General features: G+C 39.0%; 1 protein-coding gene across 7 annotated transcripts in view; it reads right to left on the reverse strand.

The window, feature by feature from the left end:
* Positions 1 to 22,597, reverse strand: part of LOC131685589 (FERM, ARHGEF and pleckstrin domain-containing protein 2) — a 261,738-nt gene that overhangs the window by 40,484 nt on the left and 198,657 nt on the right. For all 7 annotated transcript variants that reach the window (XM_058969437.1, XM_058969433.1, XM_058969431.1 and 4 more), the window contains 2 exons: positions 11,826 to 11,938; positions 11,069 to 11,434 (listed from right to left, as the gene is read on the reverse strand). In XM_058969437.1, coding sequence (XP_058825420.1) covers positions 11,069 to 11,434; positions 11,826 to 11,938 — 479 coding nt within the window. The remainder of the gene's footprint in view (positions 1 to 11,068; positions 11,435 to 11,825; positions 11,939 to 22,597) is intronic.

A 22,597-nucleotide genomic window follows, 5' to 3' on the forward strand; every position in this document is an offset into this window, starting at 1 on the left:
CAGTGACTACAACCAGAAAGAACACACAGAATACATAAATCAATCATGGGGAAATGTTCCTAGTTATGGGTTACTGGTAGCTATTGTTCGCGTGAGCGTTTTGCTAGCGCTGTGAAACTTTGCACATCGTCACATCTTAACAGAAGCTAGTTGTTGAGTACACTCCAAACCGGAACCATCTATTCATTTTTTGTGATGAATACAGTATTCAAAAATCAACCCAAAAATGTTACACTACCAATCCCATGCTTCAGTATATCCACGAATGACAAGCACGAATCGGTGACCACACCGTCGATCTCAACTTTGTGAGCAAGCATGTATACGTGATAGTCCTGCATAATAGACTAGTCGCCCGTAACATCATTTGCTTGCTTTAGACAAAACATTACATATCTGGCACAACTGAATATTGCTACGTCAGCTCTTTTGAAATGTTTAGTAAACTTAGCGGATTATCTTTAATCCGAAAGAAGATCAAATAAGGTCTAACCGAGCTCAATGTTGAGCGGGAAGTCGGTGTCTTTGATGACGAATCTTGTTCGACATCCATTAAATCATCAGGTGAGTCTTTTCAGGATAATTTTCTTAGCAACTGACACGAAGAATTTGTTAAAACCTTCATCAGCAACAGATCATAAAAGCACCTTTGTTTCACTCACGTGTACAAAAAGATGGATGAAAAGTTTCTGGAACATAACCGGAATGTCGTGTCGGCACTTGCACTGGCATTTCAAATTTTATGATCTACACTGTAATCATCAATCCACCAACCAGATCACAGATCCTATAAATTGTCTCCTCAGTGTACCGTTCTTGCTATATAGTCTCCTAAATAGATGATCAGTACATCGTCTTCAAACACCTTGCGTTATCTGGTTACAAATGAATCAAAATTGGTTTAAAATTTTCTGACGTTCATTCTACTCAATATTTCAACGGTATATATTGCTCTCTGAGCACATTGTGTGAGGAAATAGTAAGCCTGGAAGTCTGCCAGGGACGTCATTCCCAACGGTTTTTAACCGAAACTGCTTTGTCAATGCAGTAAAACTTCTTATGCGATTGTCTATAAATGAGAAAACAGATCTGTATTGAAACGTTATGAGATTGCATTGCGTTTAAAGTTTTAGGGAATTAATATGGGAAAATGTACTTTTATGCATCTCCATTCATTAAGATCGCCATTTTACTCAAATTGAAAAACCGATGGAATAAAAGACTAATCCAGAATGCATTTAACAATTTTGACGAAAACTGTAACTTGCTACGATTTTTTATAAAATTTTATAACTAATCTTTAAAAGAATTTTTTATAATTTTTTTCTGAATTATATAAAAGTATGAGATGAACAGCAGCAATCATCCATGATTGATGCTAATCGTCGACAGGTTTTCAGTGGTGATCTTCCGTGGTTTTTCTTTTGTCGGTTCTCACGGTAAAGATGGACAAGTATGTCTATGCTAGGAGATATGCTGGTGAACCCGAGTGATTCGTAGTTATGCTGCCTAAGCTCGACCCTCATCAGCAGAAGACAAAAGTTAAGCCCGTACGATATTAAGCCTGTTCTAATGACCCTGCCACTTCTAGTTTTCCGATCTGTAAACTTCACATACTCGCTCTCACTTGAGTACTATGCCTCTAATTTTCATAACTTTCCCTACCCAATAATCTCTAGCTAATTGAATGTCGATAAAATGTAATATATAAAAGTAGTTCGGAAGTCAAAAAACCGATTTAATTCACCTAACAGAGAGATCGATCTATTCCGATACTATTCGTCACCTGTGTTATTTGCATTGTCGCAATCGATTGCCAAGGTCTGGTGATACCATTCTCATAAATAAGCTGTTATTTGTTCTAAACCTAATTGGGAAACATTCCTAGCATCGGCAGAAGCATTGTATTAACCTTGCAATGACCAAAACTTCGTTTGGAATAATTCTGCGAAGTTAAAATCATATGCGATTAGAATAGCGTTCCAACTAATTTTTAAGAAGGCACCTAAGACAATTCACAGGCTAATAAATCTAATCTCAACTTTAAGACACAGAAAATCCTTTCTGATCGAGATTCGAACAAATGACGGCTTATTTACGTGTCTTGTATCTATCATCAGCCAATGCCAATTGATTGGGCAAAAGTAATAACAAATTCATAAATGATATCAGAATGACTCAATCACACTGTTAGGTGAATCAGGTTGGTTTTTTGACTTCTCAAATGAGTTCATGTGACTCATAACTTCATTCTGAAAAACTGTCGAAAACACCAATCCTTTGTGATGAGCATATTCTGAGATATTTGGGATTCAACCATAGGTGTTGGGGGCTGAAGGGTGGCCCACATCACATTGCATCACAGGAAAAACGCTGTAAACATTGGGTATTTTTTCTTAAAAATTTGGGTAGAAGTAATTTAAAGTATATAATCTTTGCACTGTATTTTTGTTGCTGCCAGTTTTGTTGAAAATTCAAAAAAAAAATAGCGTCACCCGAAAAGCAACGTCGCGAATTAATTTTACCCAAGCACTTGGAATTCGGGACATCAGAAAACAACTCGGAATCGCGCAGTCAACGCTGAGTCGTGAGAGTAAACGTTACTATCAGACTCTGAGCATCGAACGGAAGGAGAAATGCGGTCAGAATGGATCTACTAGTGATCAGAATCACAAGCGTGTAGTGAAAGCGTTTAAGCGGAATTGCAAGGACTGGGAGGGACTGCATACGTACAAAATGCAGAAGGCTACAAATCATGACGAACCGCAAAATACGGTGGGAATGCCATGGGCCCGGAAGCTATACACCCAGATGCTGACGAAGCCTCATTGTCTCATAATGCATGATAAGACTTACGTCAAGGCGAAGCCGAACTTCTGACCGCTTGCGGGGCTACTATTCTTCACCGCCCAGCCCAAGTTTGATGTTCGGGAGAAGGTAAGGAAGCAGAGATTTTCAAAGTTTACCAACAAACACATGATTTGGCAAGCGATCTGCTCACATGGCAAACGGAGTGCGCCGTTCGTGACTGCTGGGACTGTAAATGGGGAGATCTACAGAAGCGTCTGCTTGCTCTGTTGAAGCAACACGAGGGTCATACGATTTTCTGGTCGGATTTAGCCTCGTGCTACTATTCAAATCGCTCTCCTGGAGTGGTGCGAAGCCAATGGGGTCACTTTCGTACCCAAGGATATGAATCCCCCAACGCACCGGAACTAAGGCTCATCGAGAAATACTAGGCAATTTTAAAGCAGGTACTAGGGAAGCATCCCAAGGAGGTCAAATCTCAGGAAGATTAGAGGAAAAAGTGGGTTTTCGTACAGAAGAAGCTACAACCAGACGTTGTACAGAACCAAATGATTTGAGTTGAATGAAATAAATATGCCAAAAGCTTACGAATGGGTTATATTGTATTGTCTGAAAGTTTGAAAAGAATTGGTGCACTAGGTAATTTTCTACAGCGTTTCTTCCGTGATAGAATTTGACACCCTTGCAGTGTTGACAGAATTAATAAATTTCTACGAATAATTATACCCTTGTATCTTAAGTTAAGTTGTTAACCACATTCTGGATAAACTTTTTATAGGACTGGTTTTTCAGTTTGAGTGAAATAGCGATCTGAACCTACAGAGATGCAAAAAAGTTGTGTTTCCCATACTAATTTCCATACCTACTCAATTCTTAAATGCATAAAACTCATTTTTCCTTGGTACTTATTTGTCTGGATGGATACGATATATACCTTTTGTTAAGGCGGAATTCGGTATGTTGCCAAAAGGCAACAGTATGCATTTCAGGGTTAAAAGGCAATGCGCAGAATCGGTCCCCAAAATTTACACAGTCATTTGGGACCACAAAAGCAAATCATAAAGTTCTGTGCAAAGGTCATATGTCGAGCCACTCTGGTGCCCAATTTATAGCGATTCATTCACCAGGTTTTGCAGATCGTATTTGATGGCATAAAACCCAACTCGTCGCTGATGTGCTATCTTATGACAAACGCCATTTTGGGGTAAACTGAGTTAGATATGCCACATTACTTGCTTGAAAAATCTCTACAAAGTGGCGTTTTCAGAATTTTGAAATTTTACTTGGTTACTTAGATATAGCGAGAAACATGATGAGAAATTGTTGATTTTGCTGCTTCAAATCACTGTATCTAGGGATTTGCTCAAGTTATATTGAAGTTTTAGATGTTTTTATGTGTGAAAATGTCTGAGGAATACAATGGCATAAACATTTTCAAAAGAAAATTACACGAGTTGTGAGAAAAACACAGTTTTACTTTTAAACTGGAAATAAATGATATTTGGCAACACTGTAACCTAAAATAACAATTTTTTCTAGATTCCCTGACTCATTTCCTTCAAACTTAATTTCACCGATTGTTTATAGACCATATGAACGCAAAGATATGAATAAAAGTTAAAAATTGATGATTTTTTTCTATGGAAAAATTTCCATGCACGATTATGACACGCCATACAAATTTTGTCATTAATACAAACCTATGACACGTGTGAGTACGACTTTTGTTTACATTCATAGTAAAAACTCACAACATAGTCAACCGATCTTCGAAACATTTGAGATATTAATACAGAATAGATAAAAGCATAAATTGTGTTCTTTATATTGTTTATGCAATTTATAAGTTTCAAGATATTCAATCCAAAATTTTTAAAATCGTTTTTCTCGTAATGTGCTAAATGGCGCATGTCATAAGATAGCACAACAGCGACGAACTATGATTAAGTACAATATTTTGAAACACCTCCATTCTGCGAGTTGCTAGTCACCTGACAAAATGTTGCTTTTTTCAATTCTAGCAGTATGCGATATTCCTTTTACAAGTATGCATTTAAATGCAGGTGAAAAATTAAGCGTTTAAAATCAGGTGAAAAGCATTCAGATGTAACATGTGCTCCATTACAACTGCGACATGATTCTTTATTTAAGCAATCAGCAACAACGTTCACATCTTGAAACGGATATCCCCCAATAAATCATTCCATTGAATACATCCGTGTAGGGCTACAAAATGGTTACAAATTAAGGACATTCCGGTCAAATCCATCTGGAACTTGAACCTGAATCAGTTGCCACAGGAGACAGAATTCAAGTGGGACGATGAATCTCGATTGAGATAAGTTGGAACGATGGAATGTTTAGTGCCAATGCAGAACGAAGATAAGCACTTTGGTTAAACCTCATAGTGCTATCTTGATATTTTTTTAAACCAAGCATATAAAAAATGCATTAAATCGCAAAAATTCTTATTCGAAATAACATTCTTCACCATTTATTGTTTGAAAACAAATTCTTTTAAATGTTGAACATTACAGCGCGTGAGGTGGTTGCATTTGAGTGCTCCAATTTTGCATGACGGATTTGAGTATTTCAAGTGGTATCTGGCTAATTATTCGAGTAATGTTGGCTGCCAATGCTTCAATCGTTGCAGGCTGATCCACATAGACTTTTGACTTCACATAGTCCCGTGGAAAAAAGTCTAGAGGTGTGATATCGTACGATCTAGGCGGCCAATTGACAGGTCCACGTCGAGACACCGAATTTCTCACGCAAAAATTCCATTGTTACATTACATGTGTGGCACGTGGTACCGTCCTGTTGGAACGGAAATGTTGTCCAGATTACAGGCTTCAAGTTCGGGTAGTAACCAGTCTGTTAACATGGCACGATATAGAGAGAAAGAATGAGCTGAACCACAGGAATGAGGATTCAAAAAGGTGAAAATTCACCTATTTATTGGACACACTGATCAAAGATATGTCCACAAGCAGGAATCGAACCTGCGATCTGTCTCTAATTTGCGATATCGGAAAACCATGACTCACGTCAAAATAAGAAATATATGTAAATTCCATCAACGACTGGATTTGCCGTTACCATCTGCCTATAGCTTTGAGGACAGACTTCAATACGCTTCTCCATAGCACTGTTCATCACCAAAGTCTGGCGGTGTCTGTGCTAGCTAATGGGACGCAAACGGTGATAATAATATCTCAAGCCTGAGCGCAATCCTAAAAATGGATGGTGCTACAAATAGATAACGAGAGAGATATGGCTGATCGAAAAGAGGGGGCGGTGACGATTTGCTTATAGAAGACATTGGGGGTCGATGGGTCCATTAGTAGATATTGAGACTGTAGCGGTGATCACGATACTATTGGGAATCTGTGATAACACCGTCACAGTTCCTCGATGGCGGAGTAGTTAACGCACTCAAATAGAGATTGGGAGATCGCAGGTTCGATTCCTGCTAGAGGAATATCTTTCCTCAGTGTGTCCAATAAAAACGTAAATTTTCACCGTATCCTCGCCGTTCCGGTCATTCTTTCTCTGTCTTTTCCCATTGGGTACGTTCCTAAAAACCTCTAAAAGAGGAAAAAAACATGACTCTCGTCAAAACAAGGAATATATGGCACAATAACCAAGATCCTTCCTCAAAATACGACAAGTTGTTGCAACCGACAAGCCAAGCTTTTGAGAAAAACGTTGAATCGATTCTTCGCGATCATCGAGTACACACACTCTCGGCCATCAACGCTATGTTTTCTTTACTGCGTACTAGATGCGGTCGATTTATTCGCTTATCATCCAATAATGAGACCTGCGACTCTTACTTTTTGATTGTCTGGCTAATAGTGGCTGATTATATCGACCATATTATGGTGGGAGCGCACGATATAATTACATTCCTCACAGAGCGCTGATTTTCGTTATGTAGTTGAATAATTAGAAGACGGTGATCCGGTGTAAATCGTTTATCCATTATGAAATGGCAAACAATACTAAACTACAATAGCATGACAGTTTGCTGTAGCACCCGTTAACCACTAGAAACCTTATATTGAATGACCCTGTATATGCCAAGGTTTAGACAAATATAAATATGTTGTAATTTGTGTTTGGTTTAGACTGCCATTGAAGACGTTTGAAGTAAAATAAGGACGCTTCCCAAAAACCTCGAAATTAAGGATATGTCCTATAAAATAAGGACGGTCGGTTATCCAACATCCACTCCATCCAACATAACTCGATGGTAACGACTCGACTGGTTTAATCACAATGACCCGGCGAGTCGTACTTTTCGTTTGACTTTTAGTTTTAATTTTGTGCATAAATTATTCTATTATTTTCATCAAAAACCTCGTCATTATTTTTATCACACCAACTTCAATACATATCGGCAGGCATTGCATTTATCGCTCATATGAATAGATGCGTCCGGATAATTTGCTACTGCGACAATAAAAACTCACATTTTCACACGAAAAGTTATTGGCACTCACACAACTTCTCCGGATAAGTTCAACGTGTTATTTCTCCGGATAAAGAAAACCGCCGGAGAATGAGCGAATGAGTTTATCATGGTATCCTTTTTGTGCTCGCTGCCTTGCTGTCACTATTCCAAAGCACGAAAAAACAAGTCTGTCGTACTTCTTTGCCGCTTTTCTTTGAAATTAAGTTAATATTTTGACGGTTTCATTGATTTCTACGAAATTAAAAAATTATCACCTTCTCCGGTGAGAAAGAAAAAATCAAATAAACTTTATCCGGAAAATTTATTCTCGCGCTATTTGTGGAGACGGAGAATTTTGCGACTCATCTTATCTCGGAAAAGTTGGACATCGGATAAGCCTCTTCTCGCGTGAGTGAGAGAGAATTACAATGCCTGCATATCGGTTTATCGTCAGTAGAGGATTGGAAAGCAATATGTCAACGACATCACACGTGTTACCCGTACTAACCGTACGAAAATCGATTTTTTTTAATTACGATATCTATGTAAAACAAGTGAGTGCATTAATGATTTCAGCCCACGAAACGTTGTACTTAAAAATCAAAGGTAAATGTGAGGATAACGGAGAAACACTTGTGAAGATAAAATACTGGAAAATTTTTTCTCGTGAGTCGTTAATTTGGTTATTTACGATCTACATGAGAAGGCTGATTTTTGGATCAAGATCTTGAAGAAATCGGTGGACACATTACTACTGGCGAAGTTCAGCAAATCGAAGAAATCGTGTAAATGGTATAGTGTGGAATTACTGGACACGACGACGAGATAAAGCATACAAAGCATTTTGACAGCAGAGCACGGTCCGTTCACAAAGTGTATCGCAATGAGTATTCGTGTACCCTGCGTCAAAGTAAAAAGGAGTATGATGCCACAGGGCCTCGTTTGATTGATGGAATGTTCACGAACCCGCGGTTTAAGCAATTTGAACCCATAATATTGCAAAAGCTAAGGTCAGTCAGTTATTTGGTCATTGTATGTAAAACCAATTCAGATGGCATCAGTTCTAAAGTGTTGAGAAATTCGTTAGACTGTGTTGAAAAAATACTACTAGACGTGATTAACAAGTCGTTAACGACAGGAGTTTTTCCCAGCTCATGGAAGGAATCTGTAGTGGTTCCAATTGAAAATAACTCAAGGAAAAACTAACGCGGAAGAATTTAACCCAATAAGTATGTCGTCTCTTTACGATAAATCATTGGAATTAATTGCTAAGGAATAACTGCCAAATTTCATTTCAATGCACAAGCTTCTAACAACGGAACAGTCGGGTTATAGGAAAAACCATTCTTGTGAAACGGCTTTGAATCTGGTGTTGGACAAGCGGAAGGAATGCCTAGAGAAAAGACTTTCTGTGTTTGCCGTTTTCCTAGACTTGAAGAGAGTCTGAAACAACTTCACGGAAGAGGTACACTGACAAAGTATGGAATCACGGACACAACTCTTTCGGTAGTTCTCGTCCTATTTGGAGCCTCGAAGTCAAAGAACCAAGTACAATTCTGTGCTATCAGACACTAAAAAAACTCAGTTGGTGTTCCACAAGGAAGCGTATTGGTCTCCAGTTATTTATTTTATACATCAGTGATGTGAAGAGCATTATAAAGCACTGTGATATAAACTTGTTTGCAAATGATACTGTTATATTTATTGCCGCCGACAGCACAATTGCTGCTACTAAAAAGCTTAATAGTGATCTAGAGAATTTGAGTTCTTGTCAATAACTTGAAAAAGCTCAAAATGAACTTGACAAAAATAAAATATAAATTGGGAAAAAGCCACTGCACAGCGATTATGTTATGTTGAGGTGGATAATAATGTGTTAGAAAATGTTAGTGAAATTAAGTGATGATAGAGGAAAATCTAAATTTAAAAAATACTATCGAAAGATCGCGAAAAAATATGGAGTTCTGTGTCGGTTAAGGGGGTCTTCTACTCTCACGGTTTCAAAAAAATCGATTTTTTTTCTTTGTTCAATTTCAATCTATATGTATCCGAGAATACGCCACAGAAAGGATTTGGTGAAAATCATATTCCTTGGCATGTTTCTAGAAACCGAAACTCCGGCATTGTTTAAAGAATTCACTGGTCCACTCTTATCTGAGCGTCTGTGAATGGTTTCTTGTTTTTTTTTGGAGACGAGAAAACCGTACGGAAAAAAGAATGCGTCGGACATGTTGAGAAACGTATGGGAACGAGATTACGAAAACTGAAGAAAGAATACAAAGGTATCTGTGGGATAGGAAAGAGAAAGTTAACGGGCAAATCAATCGGCGAGCTAACAAAACTTTATGGGCTGGCGATTCGGAGAAACTCATATTCTGTAGAACATATGCGAAATGCAATCTGGGCTTCCCTCGAACACTGTTCGTCATCGAACGAAAATCCCCAACACTCAAAGTGTACACACAGCAACGACAGTTGATGCAAGTAGTGTCAGCTCGAAGCAAAGGGAACTTTAGAAACTTTTGAACATGTCTGTGAAAGTCTATTATCTAATGATTTATTAGAAAGATGCTTAGGAGCTTACACCCAAAACATCAATGAGTCTCTGAATAGTGCAATCTGTGCCTTAATACCAAAACACTTGCACAAATTCTGGCAGTCAGGTGATCAATAATGCGACTTATTTGGCAGTTAGTATCTTCAATCAAGGATTTTCATCGATATTACAAGCTAAGAAGGTAATAGAAATTATGTTGGGGACTGAAGCTGAAAGCGCGAGTAGAAGATCCTTGATCAATACTCAGAATAGCCGGTTAGGTGGATTGAGGCAGAGCGGTGCATTTTTTTACATGTTTAACGAATCACTCGAAGGTACCTTACCTATTGTACCTATTGGTATCGAACAGTGATGTTTTTGCCTTCAACAAAGTAGGACTGACAAGAAATTCTACTAAGAAGATAGATGACGGCTGGTGCAATTCGTAAGTTTAAAATGAACATTTGTTGTCGTTTCACTTTCTAATTTGATGTTTGTATGCTATCACATTTTTTAAACATATTTTATAGACAAATCCGAATATTTTAAACTATATGATGCAAATTCAGTAATCGGGTTGTCAAAATGACAGTATAGTGACCGAATTTTCAGTAATCTCGGCTGGATTACTGAAAAGTCGGCGATTGTGCTGTCAATTTGACAATTAAATTGCAGAATTTTCAGCAAAAAGTATATGTCAAATGATTGCAATTAAATTTCTGAGTTTTCATCCTAAATTTTGGTGTGTATGGTTCGCAAATAGGATTTTTGCCTAGCACATTATTTTTTCAAAATCAGACATTCATCTGTTGAGCCCATTAAAAAATAGCCGCAGCGTTAAATTAACGAAAAATGATAAAAGGTCATCTGTATTTCACAGTAGAGTAATTTGTGTGGAATTGCCATAGGTTCACTCTCTTCGTTTCATTATTACTAATTATAGATAATAGCATAGCGTACAGCGACCAATTTAATAGAAATTTTGGATACGAATAATACCAATCACGCCAAACACCTGAGTCCGCTAGAACGTTTTGTCTAATAAAACCGAACTAAACAAAACATTCCTTTGTACAACTTAATGTTTTGATGAAAATGTGTTTATATGTATGTAACTGATAGCGTCTGTTTAACAAAATAACGTTCAATTGCTGTATTGCTATTAAACTTTTTCCAAAACGCTAAAACTTGAATGTACCAAAAAACATTATAAAATAACTCATACTTCACTGAAAAATTATTAAAAATGCATAGGTACTTCTACTCACCGGAACTGAGACCGTCTTGACGTACACGAACCCGATCGGCTTCTCGCACATGGCTGCTGCTGTTGTTGTTGTTGTTGTTGTTGCTGGGGTGATAGGGCGAACTCCAGGTGCCCCCCGGTGATGCAGAGCGACTCGAGTCCTGGTTGCCCTGCTGCTGCTGATGGCGGTCCACCACCGCCGATGATGTATCCATTCCCGTTTGGGTATAGTTCCTCGTCGGATAGGTCTCCACCTGGGCTTCCGTGAGCTGAGAACGGTTGCGGCCGGTAGGACTGCCGGGTCGGTGATCCTCCCCCATATCCACTGGTTTCCTCGTCTGAGAAGGCGTCTTCAAGACGTTGCTCTGACTGCGACGTTCCCATTCCGCTATGAAATATAGACAAAGAAAACACGATATGGACCGATTAGACAGATTCTTTGAACCACCGGCCGCCGCTGAGTGTGGTCAATCCAAACTACATCTACAAATGCTCAAACTGAAATTATTCGTTACTCAAACTTAACTATACAACTTTCAGCACAATTTGATCTCGGATCAGTGATTACCAAATCTAAATCTTGCAAGCAATTGTCAATATTTTCAACAAACGGTGCAAACATACTAAATACAAGGTGATTAAACAACATAAATCGTAATAATTAATTGACAATAAACAATGAATAACTCGAATAAAATAAGTGTACTGAAACCAAAATTGAAATCATATAACTGAAAATAAAAAAAAAACAAATTAATAAATAACTAAATAATACAAACCGGTTTCGATCGGAAGTAAAGGATGAGCCGAGATGCTTTGATTCACGTTACATGAAGTGCGTGATTGGCTTCGGTTACTTGAATGTAGAGGACCCTGACGGAAAGACTGAGACCTGTTTGTAATTGGAGATTAAAAAGAGAGAAAACACAAAGAAAGAGAGAGAGGCATGAGAAAAAAATAGTGTGTTACAGGAGCAACGACTGCAGGGAACTTACAAATACTAATAATTATGATATTGGTATTAGGATCTATAATTATACGCTCGGTCTTATGTTCGGTGATCAGACCAAAATGCATAGCAATAGTAGAAGGAGGGCGGAAAAGGTAGATAAAAGAAAAATTGCAAAATTGCTTGAGTGCGAATGGAAACCGAACACGAAAATGAAAAGCGTATGGTTTTCCATTCAGCAGACATAGGGCGAATGAGAGAGGCAATGAGGTCAGCAGGAATGGGTCGAGATGAGTAATGATTGTGCGATGGAATTGTACGACAATTATTCGATATTTTTATGTTCCAATAAGATTTTATTATTTGCTTGGGCTCTTCATCATAGGGTTAGAGTAACAAAAAATGAAAAATAGTTTTCACACGCCATCTCACAATTTCTAGCAAAAATAATATAAATTCAGGCAGCACATGGTGAAACAGTATAGAGTTCTGATGAGTGATGGCCAAATAAAACTATCCTAGGAGCCGTTTGTGTGCAGCGTCGACAAGCAAGCAATGGTACGAAGAGCCAAACATGTACGCTGAATAAATTTTATACAAAAATCTTATGTGAAGTAAGTTAATTTCTGGCTGAACCGGGTCATAAGACCCTGTCAGTAACTATCAGTCAGTTTCACGTCACTCACAGAAAGTTATTCACTCCACGTGTGTTGGCATCTCCACTCTCCCTATCAGACACGTTTCCATAATTGGGTTAAATGCCACATTGCAAACGACATGCGTAATAAATATAATAAACACATGGGCTCTTCATCCATCGGCGGCTTAGAAGAAGAATGGATGGGAGAAGAGCGATACTGGCAAAGACCGACTACCATAAATATGAGCGGTTCAAACCCGAAAGAGTGACGCAGATTACTGCACTGGATGATTTTGAAGGAAGGACCAGGAGTGCGAAGTTTTAGCGTCCGGTAGCCCTGCATTTTCTGACAGAGTGAAGTTCTAGAGTGTTGAAATGTTTACCGCTGTTTAGGAAAGCAAAAGTAGTACAAAGCAAGTGTCAGACTTTCACGAGACCTCAAGAAGTCCCTTTTGGAGTCAGTGTAGATTTGTCGGCAGACGATTCCAGATTTAGTAAAAAAAACTGGCTTATTTTGACACATCTATAAATCGCTTGCCATACACAAAACTTTTTGTGCAATTCGGCAGCTTCATCTTAAACCAATTCAAAAAAAATCCTGCATGAAAGTTTGCTTTTTTAAATGCGGTTTTCAAATGGAAGCTTTAAAAGTTATACCTTGGCGTGGAAGATCCGGTATGAAGATATATGCTCTCTTATCCGGAATAGCGAATCAGAAAAGGTATGTCAGTGATTCACTCAATATAGAACGGATAAAGGCTATAAAGCAAAACCTTAAGGTCCGTCTATGTTAAGTCTTCGGTACGGATCAATACCTTGACCTAGGAACTCCTTACATATTGTTAGTCGCTTCTTACAACATTGGAGCAGGTTCCCAGTGGTACTATTCTTGGCTGAAATAGCGCAAATAAAAATTTAGCCCGCCGGACACTACACGGCTTGTTGAGATCGCTATTTCACTGACACTGAAAAAACCTAGTCATAATTTGTCCAGAATGTGATTAACCTTTGCGCCCCCATGATACTTTTCACTCACCAATTTAGGTGCTCAATCCGCTCTGGTTCTAACATTTGTCAACGGATTTCAATCAAACTACTTGCAAACGATCGGGAATTCATTCAAATTTATTAGGCTGTATATGTTGGTCAGGTCAGATAACCGGTTCCGAATTTATACGGAAATTCTGTGGGGTCTGTCCGAGGGTCATTTAAGCTATTTTCTTTAACTTTTCAATGTCTAGCTATACGTCTGGTATTATTATAGCCCGTACATGATCAAAACTTAATTACAAACCCACATCCGGGCATCCTGGAACCGGTTCCAGGGGACCTAGTAAACTCGTTACCAAAAGGCATAACAAATATTACAAATTTTCATGAAAAATATACAACGATGCAAATTGGATGCTCATAGACTATTCCTGGAGATTTCCTGGAACAGCAAGCCTTATCTATGAAATAATTGAAAAAAAAAAACATGTACCTGTCATGAGGCACATCAAATTATATCACCGTGATGATGTATGAATTATGCAATCTTGTTTTAGGTCATCTAGACATACGGGGAGACATACGCATCCAGATATTTCGGAATCCGGTCCTTCGGTCCAAAATTTTTTGGTGAATATGTCTGTCATCAAATTACATCAGTTTGATGATCTATGAACATTGCGATCACGCCTTATGTCATCCGGCCACAAGGGGACACTTTTCGACCGGTTCCAGATGTTCCGAAATTCGGTTCTTCGGACCAAATATTTTTGGTGAATGTGCCTGTCATGCGGCACATCAAATTACATCAGTTTGATGATCTATGGGCATCGCGATCACGTTGTATGTCATCTGGACACACGGGGACACTTTACGACCGATTCCAGATATTCCGAAATCCGGTTCTTCGGTCCAATAAAAATTTCAGTGAATATGCCTGCCATGCGGCACTTCAAATTTCATCAGTTTGATGATCTATGAGCATCGCGATCACGTTGTATGTCATCTGGATACACGGGGACACTTTACGACCGATTCCAGATATCCAGGAATCCGGTTCTTCGGTCCAAAAATTTTTCGGTGAATATGCCTGTCATGCGGCACTTCAAATTACATCAGTTTGAAGATCTATGAACGTTGCGAACACGTTGTATGTCATCCGGCCAAAAGGAGACACTTTACGACCGGTTCCGGATATTCCGGAATCCGGTTCTTCGGACCAAACATTTTTGGTAAATATGCCTGTCATGCGGCACATCAAATATCATGAGTTTGATGATCTATGAACATCGCGATCACGTTGTATGTCATCTGGATACACGGGGACACTTTACGACCGATTCCAGATATCCCGGAATCCGGTTCTTCGGTACAAAATTTTTTCGGTGAATATGCCTGTCATGCGGCACATCAAATTACATCAGTTTGAAGATCTATGAACGTTGCGAATACGTTGTATGTCATCCGGCCACAAGGGGACACTTTACGACCGGTTCAGGATGTTCCGGAATCCGGTGCTTCGGGCCAAACATTTTTGGTGAATATGCCTGTCATGCGGCACATCAAATTACATCAATTTGATGATCTAAGAACAATGCAATCACGTTTGAGATAATCTTGATAGGCTGAGACATTTTACTACCAGTTCCGGTTATTCCGTGATCCGCTTCTTCGGACCAATCATTTTTGGTGAATATACCTGTCATGCGGCACTTCAAATTGCATCAGACTCAAACTGAAAAAAAACCTAGTCAAAATTTGTCCAGAATGTGATTAACAACATTGCCGGAAAGAGAAATTAGCCGAGATTTATTATGAAAATGTTATTGCGATTTTAAGATAGAAGGGTTCAATTAATCGCAGAAATTTATTAATTCTGCCAACACTGCCAATGGCCCACCAACATATTCTGTGATATTTAGGATTGAGACGTAGATCCTAAATATTCGAGAATCTGTTCCTCGCAAATCTTGATATCTTCAACAGAATTTTTAAGCAGGAAGTCAAAAAACCAATTCAGTTCTCTTAACAATAAGATTGAACCATTATAATAAAATTTATCAAATTTTATTGCATTTGCCCAATAAACTGACAATTGGCTGATGATAGAAACAAGACAAGTAATCAAGTCATTTGTTTGAATCTCGATCAGAAAGGATACTGGGTTCGTATAAGTATATAAAAATTACATTAGAATTATTAGCCTGTGAATTGTTCTAGGCTTCTTCTTAAAAATTAGTTGGAAGGCTATTTTAATCGCATTACAGTTTTACTCAGCATATAATAATATTAATATAATTCCTCTACTAATGTCAGAATTGTTCCTAATTGAATTTCGAACGAATAACGTTTTATTTATGAGACATGTGCCACCAGACCTTGGCAATTATTTGGCCATATACAAAAAATGTATGTGATGAATAGTATAGGAATTCAGAGACGGATCTTGGCGGGGAATCGTGCCTACTTTGGACTCCGGAGGATGCTCCGGTCGAACATAATTCGCTGCCGCACGAAGTTGACTACCTACAAGACGCTGATTAGACCGGTGGTCCGCTACGGCCACGAGACCTGGACTATGCTCGTGGAGGACCAACGCGCCCTTGGAGTTTTCGAACGAAAGGTGTTGCATGGTGGCATGCAGATGGAAGACGGAACGTGGCGTGGCGCAGGCGAATGAACCATCAGTTGCATCAGCTGCTGGAAAAACCATCCATCGCGCATACCGCAAAAATAGGACATTTGCGGTGGGCTGGACACGTCGTAAGAATGTCGGACGACGACCCGGTGAAGATGGTGACCCTACAGGAACAAGAAGCACAGCGAGAACGGTGGATCGACCAGATAGAGGACGACCTGCGGACCCTTCGAAGACTGCGAGGCTGGCGACAAGCAGCAATGGACCGAGTGGAGTGCAGGGTTACCATATTCACAGATTTTTCTGTAATGTCACGGATTCTTTTCACAATTTTAGATCACTGATTCTTTTTCACAGATGACAGATTTTTGACATTTTTATAAAAATTTCACAGATTTTTGGAAATATTGTGATTTTTCACAGAGTTTTTGGAAATTTATCACAGATTTTCACAGATTTTTTTTCTGATTTAGTCATCACAAATGATAAAAAGATTTTTTTGGCCGAAACACAGATTTCAATGTGACATCCCTTGGAGACGGTTTCTGCATACAGCAAGAGACAACAAGGCTCTAGTCTGAACGGTAGGGTAAGTAAGTATAGGAATAATTTGATCTCATTGTTAGGTGAATCAAATCGGTTTTTTGTCTTCCCAACTCCCTTCATGTATTTCAGATGATTATTCTGAAAAGTTTTTTCGAATATTACAAGTATCTGCGATTAATACATTCTGAGTTATTTTAGATTGAAACGTATGTGTTGGTGGTTCATTTGCAGTGTTGACAAAATTAATAAATTTTCTGCGATTAATTAAAGACTTCTATCTCAAAATTATAATAACATATTCATAAGAAATCCTAGCAAGTTACAGCTTTTGGCAAAGTTGTTAACCACATTCTGGACTACTCTTTTATAGGATTGGTTTTTCAAATTGAGTGATATAGCGATTTACATGAGAGGATGTGAAAAAATGAACAATTTCTCATACTAATTTACATACAAACTTTAACCCTTAAAGGCGCAAACCAATTTTTCCGAACTTTGAAATAATTGTCTGACAGCTTTAATACGTTACTATGATAATTTTGAGATATAATATTGTTTTAAAACAACATTGCGCATTGAAGGTTAAACGCAATATACAAATCCAAGGATCAACCAATCGCACCCATAATTTGCATAGTCGTTTGGGACCACAAAAAAACTGCTGTGAAGTGCTGTGCTCGCTCAAAAGGATCATTTTTAATTTTTCCTTAAACTTTCGAGCCAGTCTATTGGTAGGTCAACCGTAGTTTGCCGTGCGATGAATCGTCTCATACCAGCTGTGTTATATTATTTTTACACGTTTGCGTCATTTTTCAAGCTCAATTGTGCCGTTGAGTATTGGGCACAGCATTTTTCTTTCAAACACACCGAGAGCTCCGCAGCCTTCCATCTTCAACAATCACGCTTCATGATCGTACAGAACAACAGTAACAGTACCTAAACCGTAGAAAGTCCTAGCCGTATGCTGTGCCCCATCGATTTTATCAGTGTTTAGACTTATTATTTCAGTCTCCCTTTTGAGGGGCACAGACGGCTCTACCACTGCTCTGCGATCGACTTCAATGATGTGGATGTCGTCCGGGAGCCAATAAGCATGTATGACCATGCGATGTTTGTGGTTCAACATAGCACTCAAAGATGCAAAGAAATCGAACGTTTTTGCACTTGCGAGCCATATGTTAAACAACCAGCTATAAAGTACTTCGTCATCCGCCCTATTCAAACATTATCTGCCACAGTTCGTTTCGTTTCAGTGAATCATACACATCCACGAACTCTACAAACAGACAATGAGTTCGAAAATTGTCGCAGGGTAAACATCTGGTCCATCGTTGATCGTTCTTCTCTAAACCCGCTGTGGTATTTACCGACAAAGCGTTCTGCCAACGGGAGCAGTCTGCTAAACAGAACATGTTGGCGATGTTGAGGTTCTTTATGCATTAAAGGAAATGCACACGAGCTTGTGGCACTTCCTTGGTAGTGTGTAGGGTAATTTGGAAAGAGGTGCCACGTCGGGTAAGATGCTGCAGGTATTGTGAATTTGTCTTTTGAGGAGTAAAAACACTGAAAACTGCAAAATAGTTCCAAAAAATTTCAATACCATTTTAAAAAAATTTCTTTGATCGGGCAATATTTTTTGGTTAATTCTCACTATCAGTGGAGTAGCGGGAACTTTCTAGAAATCATTCTATATTTGATGTATACATAGATCATGCCAAAATACCAGTTAATCTTATAATACTCATATCTCATAGTTTGGCGGGAGTCAATTGAACATGTCACATGCTGGAACCATTGACCATCACGTCAAAAAATGTTTTCCTATGGATCCGTCCATAGAAGGTATGACAATTTTTGTGTTCATCAGTCAGTTGCAACTTGTTCAAATGGTGCATTCCCCATGTTGATTGGAGATTTGTGCCTTGCCGTGATTTGTCTTTCCATCATTTCCTGTTGGGAATGATTGGGGATGCGGAAAGGTTAGGGGTAAGCAAAATCATGACATAGCAATACGGAAGTATTCTTCACCCCAAAGGGAATAAGACATTTCTTTTGAGATAATAGAACGACAACAACCCCGAAAAGATATAGTTATTCAAATATGAATTAAACTATAGCTTTTTAACACGCTCAGTTACAAACAATAGCATATCCTAGAGTTTTAGCTGTACTATGTATCTCTGTATGGAGAACCAAAAATCCGGTTACGCAATTGCATTACTACAGGGCAGTTACATATCCAGTGATGTGAAGTTCCGTAATCGGATTCACAAAGATCACACGAATAATACTCAGCACGCGGAATAGTAGCCATGCGATAATTGTGTTTGCAATGTCCAGTTAGTGCCCTGACCAGAATACTGAAATTTTACTTGAAAAAATGCAGCAAAGTCTCTGATATTTTCGGATTTACACCGGGAGAAAAGTTACTGTTTACGTAACGCAAATTTGCAAGTTACGCCAGTGGTTGGCATGCTCGGTTGCAGTCCAAGAGCGAATCTTGTGGTTTATCCACCTTATCGAAAGTGGTAGAACTGGTTCTGGACCAACGAAGCCAGTCGCAGCGCCAGCTCTAGCCAATTCGTCCGCACATTCATTTCCAGTAATACCAGAATGACCAGGTACCTTATAGAAGGTAGATAGCATTTGAAAGATTAAGTTCTTCGATTTAAGTTCGACATGCAATTACTAATTTCGATCTCGAATCTCCCGAACTAAGTGCTTTCAGGGCAGGCTAACTATAAGAGAAAAAAATTCTTTTGCCGTAAATTCCCAGTGGAAGAACATATTGTACGCCACACAGAATTATGAAGATTTCTGGTAGGAATACGGTACAGTATTTAACAAGCGAAAAAGATTCGTTTAATCTCATTTCACGACAAAAGATATCAGCTCGGCCCTCCAACAAAGAACCGTTAGTATAGCAAACTACGTATTATTCAAGTTGACGCTCCATCCAGCTAGACAGCCATTTCTTGCGAGGAGGACTCCACACATTGTAAGTTTTAAAAGGAAAACTATAAGTGAGTGTTAAGTCACTGGGACCAAGTGTATACTCATCCCCAGTAACCATTTGGGAGCCCCGTCTTGTGTGGTTAGTTGCACGATCTATTGGGTTACTGTTTCAGAACTCAGTAATCTTAAGACGGTATGTGAAAGGAAGTGCTTCTTGTTTCAGAACACATAGTGGTTTTAAGCTCAAGAGTGCATCTAGAGCAGCAGTAGGTGTTGGCAAGAACGAACCAGTCATCTCCATCCTCTAGAGATGGTTTAGCTTTGATTGGATTGTCATGACTTCTCCCTTCTGCCACCAAAGAAAGCACCCGTATGTCAGTATTGGTCTAAAAATTTTATAGATTCACTGCATGTACTTGGGTTTGAGTCCCCAAGATTTGCCGAAAGGCCGGCTACATTGGCCGAAAGCCATGCAAACTTTCTTGATTCTGAAATCGATGTGAACTGTCCAATTAAGTTTCCAGTAAAGAATTACCCCAACGTACTTAACTGGATTTGCGACAATAGTATCATAATCAAAGAACTGCAACTGACGAGCTCAGGTTGTAATCCTTCGTTGCGTGAAAAGCATAATTGATGTCTTATTTGGATTAACAAGATGAAGAACCATTGCTAAACAACACAAAAGGCTTGTTGCATCAACTCGAAAAGTGTGGTAATACAAATACCGGTGATCATTGTGTGATAATCATCGACGAAACACGACGACAAGGTTCCATAGAAGTGGTGGCAGCACAACACCTTGAGGACATCCGCAGACACTCAGTTTCCTTATCTCTACTTGTCTTAACGAAGAGCACAGATGTTGGTTGCTAAGCATTGCGTGTATCCAGTTCGTGATATATGAAGGGTCGACTGGAAGACTGTCGGAGGGTTATATGGTAATATCCCAGCAGATTATTTCGTCCGAATTGCGTCCACTTGGCGTGTTTGTCTTCAAGATGCATTAAAATGATGTTGTCCCAATAGATGACTGCTTTCAACGTTGCCGTGTAGTATGTTGAAAATTAGCATTCGCTGAAGTGTTACCCGCCTGTACGCAAGCATGGGGAGGATTGGTGGATTATTGCACATCGCTGCGTATATGGTGATAAATGAACTGGGGGCGGTCCACGGTAAGAGGAGGAGAGCATGTCTGAAGAAGCATTTCTGAACCAATCTAGGTAGCATGATAAGGAGTCCAAACAGGCACGGCATACTCCAAGATCCTGTATACAAGTGACTACAAGAGCTTCTTTAAACTGTATACGTTCTCAAACAACTGAGTGATTCGCCTTAGAAATTCAAGCAAGCAGAGAGCTTTACGGTAGTAGCTGTTACATGCTCGGAGAAGGTGAATTTGCAGTCCAAATACACTCTCGAATCTATGACTACGAAGTTGCGGTTTAGGTCAGGTGAGGGCATTTTATAGTTTATATCTTTGGCGACAGGATCCGAGTAAATTTAATCACGTTGCATTTTTTTATATTAACTTCTATTCCGTTGATGTTACACCAAGTGATGTCAGTGTCCAGCAGAAGCAGTCCGCAATCTTCCAAAGATTTTAGCTGCCGACAGCATTTCAAATCATCAACAAACATAAATTTGGGAGATTTCAAAACCACGCCAAGACCATTTATAAATAAAGCGAAAAGCAATGGCCATGGATGGCTACCCTGTGGAACATCAGAAAAGATATTAAATGGTATAGAAAGCGTGTGTCAACGTTCTGTAAGATACGAAGCCATTGAATCTGTTAACTAGGCAGGAAATCCTATTCATTTAAGTATCTCGACGGCGCAGCGATGTGGAACTGGATCGAAGACTTTTGATGGATTGGATTGTGGTTGTAGATCGTTTACTGACGAAACCATGTCGTTTCTTGACAATTATAGAACACACGTGATAGAAGCAGATTTCCAGTATATAGGAAACACAGCGTGAGTCGTCTAAATATTGAAAATAACGAACGCTGGCAATGCAGGAGAGTCCACAAATTTTTGGATAAACGATGGCGGTAAATGATCGATTCCTGCTCCCTTAGACGCATCCAATGATTGCAACGTGACGAGGATATCCTCACGAAAGCAAATAACGCGAAATAAATTCAGGTTGTGCAGTGGCAAAGTTTTCAGATACGATTCCATTATAATTGGTGAGATAATACTTCAAGCTTCTGAGTTGTATACGACTCTGATGATTGCTAGATAATGGATTTTAAAATTAATGCCAAGGAAGACTTCCAGATCAACCGAATATTGGTGAAGGAAGGTAACCTTAAAAAATAATGGTTTGGCAGATTTGAAATAGCAGCTTGAAAAACAATATTTTCGTTTACAGAAGCAGTGTTCGTTACAAGACTACAAAAAGCTCTCTCAAAATATCATACAAACGGGTTAGGTAGTGTGAAGAAGGATGATGGAACTTTCACCATTGATTCCCAAGAAACACGTAGTATCTTGATAGACACATCTTCCTCGTTCGTTTCGAAGCAGATAGAGCCTGACTCATACGACGCTGGTACCGAAGATCACGAAAGAGTCAATGCTATAGTTAAAGGCACAAAGAAGAAATGGGAGATCGATTTCTTTAAACCTTTTCAAATTGCCGGATATGGAAGCAATATTGCCAATATTGTTACAAAAAAGCGAATATTATATACCTGCTTAACCTCCCAATTTCTGAAAATAATGGAGAAAATTATTGACTTGAACATTAAAGCAGAGTACTTAACATACTCTCGATTAAGCAAGTTTCAATTCGCATATGAAAGCAACAATTCAACAATAGATGC

Source organism: Topomyia yanbarensis, chromosome 2 (genome assembly GCF_030247195.1).
Source record: "Topomyia yanbarensis strain Yona2022 chromosome 2, ASM3024719v1, whole genome shotgun sequence".
Lineage (NCBI taxonomy): Eukaryota > Metazoa > Arthropoda > Insecta > Diptera > Culicidae > Topomyia > Topomyia yanbarensis.